The 6,944-nt window shown below is 32.9% G+C and overlaps 1 protein-coding gene across 1 annotated transcript; it reads left to right on the forward strand.

Annotated features, from left to right (window-relative positions):
• Window positions 1-3,510: 3,510 nt before the first annotated feature.
• On the forward strand, window positions 3,511-5,251 carry LOC143557163 (uncharacterized). Its single transcript, XM_077046299.1, has 2 exons — window positions 3,511-3,979; window positions 4,532-5,251. The coding sequence occupies exons 1-2, from the start codon at window positions 3,511-3,513 to the stop codon at window positions 5,101-5,103; spliced, it is 1,041 nt and encodes a 346-aa protein (XP_076902414.1). The 3' UTR covers window positions 5,104-5,251.
• The last annotated feature ends 1,693 nt before the right edge of the window (window positions 5,252-6,944 follow it).

The following is a 6,944-nucleotide window of genomic DNA, read 5'->3' on the forward strand; positions in this document are numbered from 1 at the left end:
TTTGATATATTACTTTCCTCTATAATTTTTTTAATTTTATAGTACAAAATTTGTCAATTTATTAAGTAAATACATTATTTTTTTTAATTTATTAGCAAACATTAAGAAATTTGTTTTGAAAAATGCAAACTATCTTAAAAACTATTAATAAAATGAAAACAATTATTGAAAGAAAAAAGAGTATTTTTAAATTATAAAAATGTTTATTTTAATTAAGAAAACAATGTTTCTTGTTATTTAAAAAAACAAAAAGTGTTTTAAAAATATAAAAAATAGTAAAAATATTCTTAAAAAATGTGTGTGAAGACGTACAATAATAATAAAAGATAACAAAATGATAAAAAAATAAATAAAAAAGGTTTGAATTGTATAAATATGAAACTTGAGGGAGGGAGTATGTTTAAAACTGACATGGAGAGGGAGTACGTTTAGCAGCACCCTATTTAAATTGTTAAATACGAATTAAGACGTAAAAGCTAGAAATAATTAATAAATTTGATTATGATGAAAGTATGATTAAAAGGCAAAACCAGAAAGTGGTTTCTGGCAATGAGGCTGAGTGCTCAACTCTAAGTCGCAGGCTTCACTCTTGGCTTGGCTACTTTACAGAGCGCATGAAAAACACATCCAAAAGTAGTTTTGCAGCTTTATTCAATTCACACCATATAATATACACATTGCTTATTATCTTTTTAACAACTTTTCAAAAACAAATTTCTAATTACATTATGCATGTACTTGTTCAGATTCTTCATTCCAATTGTTCCACGTTTAATCGCAATATATATTTAGCCCCAGCCGCATATAAAAATATACACTATCTCTCACACATAAAAAAAGGTTTTGATATGATGTTTTTCAAGAACGAATTGCTATAACTCACCAATACGTAAACGATGGATTTAGATTGAATACCTCACACTCTATTATAGGTTGTAACCATAAAAATATAACTCTAAATTGATTACAAACACATTTAGCAGCACAGGGAAAAGTTGATCTTAACGAGTCGAAGGTTTGACTCGGCTATCGTGTCCGAATTGCCTAATTATTTCAATTTTGTCATTCGAGATTTTTCCACAATTTAGTGCATTCCAATTCTTTTATTTTTGGTGTAAAACGTGCAAGTCACCGATTGAGTGACATAATTTACACGTTCATTTATATTTTAAGTTCAATACTCTTGAAAATTTCGTTTATTTCATGCTTTCATTCTACGGTCGTGTAAAATTATAGTTTAGCATTGTACAACACTTTTAAGCGTTTGAGTACCTCTAGCACATGTATTATTCTTATTATTGAATCAAGTTCTATTGGTTATAACTTATAAGTAAGTTATTTTAGGTTGTGTTGTGGAGCCATCATTACCACGTAGAAAATGATGCTTTAAAGCCTCCCTCCATAAACCCCGTTATCATTTAAAACAATTATTGTATATGAGAGAGAGAGAGAGAGAGAGAGAGAGTGAAAATCAGCCATGGGCCACCAACTTCCCCCTTGCCGCCCCGGTAACCAAATGCCAACCCTCCTCATGCCACACCCCAATGCCCCCAGTGTATGAGGCGATAAGCCCCCTCATGCCGCCCCATGAAGCCCGTAACACCAGCCTTATATATATATATAGATCCATAATCTATTGAGTTAATGTTATAAGATATATATTTACTTTCATCTTTTAAGTCACAGTTTTCCTATTTAAATTATATGAAAGAAAGAATAAGCAATTCGAAATTGAACATATATATATTGGAAATAAAAAAGGAATATAACAAAATGGCTAAAAACAATTGGGTTGGGTTTGGACCTTTATCTTTTTGAGTCCCTACCTTCAAGTTTCAACCCAGTTTTTAGTTCAAACTAAACATTTGTTGTACTTGTCTTTCCTTGTGCGTGCGTGTGCCTTTACGTCTGTCTCTCCATATGACCCATCTCTCTCTCTCTCTCCACACACATTTATATATTGAGAAAATTCTTAAAATAACTTTTGTTAGAGAGAAAATTTTTAAAGTAACCCTTTTTTTTCTTAGATTAAAATTTGGACTATTAAGACGCGACGCTTTAGAAAAAGATAATAATATAGGGGTAGCAGACTAAATTTCTAAATAAAGTCAGGTATGAAATGAGATTTAGGAAAATAATGAATGTAAAGTCCAAATTTTTTTGTAATCTTCGAGCAAAAGTTCAGATTTTTTTAAAACTTTTTTTTTCCACAAAACCGTCTTGAGAGACTGCTTTTTATGTTTCCTACATTTCCCGTCCATATTTTCAAATTCTTGGATAATTATATTTTTTACAATTATACCCCTGAACCACCACCACCACCTTGAACCACCACCATCACCGACGCCGTCGGCCCCACCCCATCACCACCACTGTCAACCGCCACCACCATTTCATGGAACTCCGCCGTCCTGAGATGGAATGGTGGTGGCGAGAGGTGAAGCAGATGAATAAATCGCTGGTGGTAACGGTGCGTTGCGGTGGTTGTTCAGAATCCATTGATTGGTTTATTGTTATTATTATAACATGGACATATTGTAAAAGCTGCTTGGTGTATGAATGGTGGGTTGCAGAGTGAGAGCAGAGTGAAAATGGTGGTGGCGGTTGACAGTGGTGGTGATGGGGTGGGGCCGACGGCGTCAGTGATGGTGGTGGTTCAAGGTGGTGGTGGTTCAGGGGTATAATTGTAAAAAATATATATTTTCAAGAATTTGAAAATATGGACGGGAAATGTTATAAACCTAAAAAAACAGTCTCTTAAGACGGTTTTGTGAAAAAAAAAGTTTTGAAAAAATCTAAACTTTTGCTCCAAGAATATAAAAAATTTGGATTTTACCTTCATTATTTCCCCAAATCTCGTTTCCTATCTGACTTTCTTTAGAAATTTGGCATGCTACCCCTATATTATTATCTTTTCCCAAAACGTCTTGACAGTCCAAATTTTAAATAATTCTAAGGAAAAAAAGGCTACCTTGGAAATCTTCTCTCTAAAAAGAGCTATTTTAGGAATTTTTCCTTATATATTTATATTATATTATAGCATAACCGAAAATTTTTTTTTCATGATTTAAAGAGTTTAATTACAATTTTTATAAATTTAATCCAAACCTTTTAAACAAACTTTCCTCTACTATATTAAATGGCAATAACTTTTTCAAACAGTAATATATATAATTTTTAAAAAATTACACCATACAAAACGAGCATCTTGCTTCTTTTAACTTGAGTCAGTGGTATTAATATGTTTCTTTTAATTAAAAAATTAACATGTTACGTGATTATCCGTGTATGTTGCCGCACGAAATCTTGTGGGCACCTCTTTCTCTCTCTCTCATCTATATATATATATATATATATATATATAAATAAAAGATACAACAATATCATATGAATATGCTAGAATAGACATTGTCTGCACTATTTTGTCAAAGTTGGCAACAACATAGTAATTTCTTATCTTCTTGATCATCAACCTTCCAATTATTATTATTAGCTTGTGTGCAAGCAATCATGGATGATTTGCAATACTCATGGTACAACCTCCATGATCAAGAACAACAAACCTTTGATCAGTTTGATTCAGAAAACATGTTCTTGAATCCAGTCCACCAGTTATCACCTGCCAATTGGGCTGATCAAGCCATTGCAGCAGCTGATATGATTTGCAGCAATCCTTATCCAGAGATTAAAGATCATGCAGCTACTGAACCCACCACCAACGCCACCCACACCTCGCCGGAATGTTTACTTTCCGGTACGTATAGCAGCACGGACGACACGTCGGATAAAGTTTCCGCCGGTTTCTCTGTTGCCGGAAATAATAATAATAATAATAATGTTAGTGGTGTGTCGTCTGGTGATTCATTGACAGAAGAAGGTAATGCTTCTCAGTGCTCGTCCTGGAAGCGGCCGATCAGCGGTGTTGGGGGTTCGGACAACGAGGCACTTTATAGACCGAAAAGATCCAGATCGAATACAGGTAGGGGGTGCTCATCGGGTTGGTTTTAACCAAATTCAGATTTTAATTTCTAAACTTAAAAACAACATTAGAGTTTTTTATTTTTAATTTTTTATATTTGAACGATGAATTTCTGTCATCTGAGTGACTTGAACCCAATACCTCCTAACCCAATGGTATTTTAAAGTGTTTGCCTTTACCAAAAAAACTGAACCGAAAACCAAATATATGATTCGGTTCTTTATATTAAATAATTTAGTTTGGTTCGGTCTGGTTTGTTTGGTTATTTGGAATTGGAATATTGAACAAAATCGAGAGTTTTTAAACTGAAATCATAATTAGGTTTTGGTTTAGTGCCAAATAGGAAACCAAATATTTAATTCGGTTTGGTTTTAGACGGTTTCAGTCCGATTCAGTTTGTTTGGTTATTCGATTTTAACCAAATTCAGATTTTTTAAACTGAAAACCTTATAAATAGGCCGGTTTTGGTATAAAACCAAATACATAATTCGGTTACATTTTAAACGGTTTTGGTTTGGTTTTCGACTTAATCAGTTTGAAACTCGAATACAGGTAGACCAGCTTCATCAAATATCAACTTCCAGCAACAAAGTAACTCATCAGAAACCGACACCGAAGCGATTGCACAAATGAAGGAAATGATATACAGGGAAGCCGCTTTTCGGCCAGTGAGTTTCGCGGCTGAGCCGGTGATGGAAAAGCCTAAAAGAAAGAATGTGAGGATATCAAGTGACCCCCAAACTGTGGCGGCACGACAACGACGCGAAAGGATCAGCGAAAGAATTAGGGTATTACAGAAGCTTGTTCCTGGTGGCAACAAGATGGACACTGCATCAATGCTTGATGAAGCTGCAAATTATCTCAAATTCTTGAGGTCACAAGTGAAGGCATTGGAGCAATTAGGGCAGAATAGTACAACAATCAATGCAGGTGGTACAAGTTCAGTTATGCCTCATGCATCGTTGGTTGTACCTAGGTTTTCCATGCGGCCCTATTTTCAATTTCAGAATAGCACAACAATGGAAGCAAGTGGGACAAGTGTAAAGAGCACAAAAGATGACCCTTATGCTTCAATGGTTGTACCTTTAACTCACAATTCATTTTTCATGCATGAAAACTTGTAATTTATTCTATGCAATGAGGTTAAAAGTAATAAAGAAACCCTAGCTAGCTAGTTAGCAACCCCAAGAAACATGCATGCTAATGATAATCAAATCATGTGAATGATCAAAAGATTCAAAACTCAGAACACCTTTTTTGTTAATTTTAATAATTTGGTGATAATTGCCCTCATCATTTGTATTTCAAGTTGTGATTTGTTAAGGCAAGTAATGATACACTCATGATGATGTAGTGAATTATCATATATATATATATATATATATATATATATAATATAATATAACTACACATGTTCTAAATTATAACTTATTTTAGAATATTAAGAAATTAATTACCTGCAATTTCCGGCAGTTTACAAGTTCGTCGATTAGCTAGCCAGCAAGAGAAGAGGTAGTCATTTGTGGTTTTGATTGGTTTTACTTTTATTTTAACCAGTTTGATCTGCTAACTCATTTATATATTTAACCAGTTAGTTCAGTCCGGTTAGCAGAACAATAGTATAAATTTATAAAAAAATAAAAATGAGTATTGTGCTTAAACTGAGTTAAAAAAAAGTGTAAATATAGGCACAGAAAATAAACTTACAATTATTTTAGTTGGCTAAACATTCTCTTACATTTATAACATATGTTTCCTCAAAATCTAAACGCTAATTGTACAAAGGGGATTGATCGTAAGAAAGATACGAAGGCATCAGAGCGCAACAATATTAGCACGTGGGCATGGGTATATGCAACCGTAAAAATTACACCCATAAATTAACATAAACAAGAACACAACTTATATAAATTATGAAGCAACCTAATAATTATTTATAATTATACACATACATAATTACCAACTTACATGATAATTACATAGTCTATTTCAACAACTACACATATACAACATCACGCACAACTTATTTGGGTTTCTGAAATAGTCGATTTGTTTATTTTTCAAATGTATAGCAAGACTATTTATACTCAAATGCATGCCTAACATGTTAATGAAGGCCCACGTCTAAAATAATCGCTTAATCGTGAAAATCAATCTTCGATGTGTTTCATTTTCAGAATCACAGTTCTTCAAATTTAATCCAAAACCTAACTAAAATTGGGAAAATACACACATAAAAACACAATCATCTATAAGAAATCAAACAAACATAAAATTCAGTTCGGGCATCAAATCTGAAAAATGCCTCGCCAATTTGTGGTGGCTGTAAAGCTTCACAATGGACCTCTAGCTTGCCATCATCGAGGACTAAATCGACAAAGATCAAGCAAGGATTCGATGTCTCGCTTCTTCTTGTTTTCATCGATTAACTACATTGTCATTCATCTGGATATACAGGTACGTAAATCTACATGTAAAATATGAGATGTCTTGTGCGATAATAATCATTGTGTTAAAAAGTTAGATGTAAATCGATAAATAAATAAACAAAATAGAAAAGCTATTAACAAATAATAATTTAATTCGCGTTTGTGATGATTTTTTCTTTAAACTTTTGAGTATGATAATTCCCTAATAATATCCTCTATTATATATGTTTAAGAAATTACATAGATGATTCTTAATTTATTTAATAATCACTTGGAATTATAAATTTGTAGCTAAACTTCTTTAGGTCAATACGTGGTTGACATAAGACATCCAAAGACTTTAATTTAAAAAAAAAGGTATTGAATTCAAGTTTTACCTATAAAAAAAAGTTGAGAGATTTCTTATCTATGATGGGTTTCCTTATAGTTGTAAGGATGGCCTCCGATCTTTAAAAATGGAGAGGAAGGGATGAATCACTAGCCCGTCAGTAATCCAAATTAGCCGTTCGAAATAAAAGAAGCTAAACTTCTCTAAT

This window comes from Bidens hawaiensis, unplaced genomic scaffold (genome assembly GCF_021521415.1).
Source record: "Bidens hawaiensis isolate Kalapana, Puna unplaced genomic scaffold, B.hawaiensis_p1.1 tig00018841_1, whole genome shotgun sequence".
Classification (NCBI taxonomy): Eukaryota; Viridiplantae; Streptophyta; class Magnoliopsida; order Asterales; family Asteraceae; genus Bidens; species Bidens hawaiensis.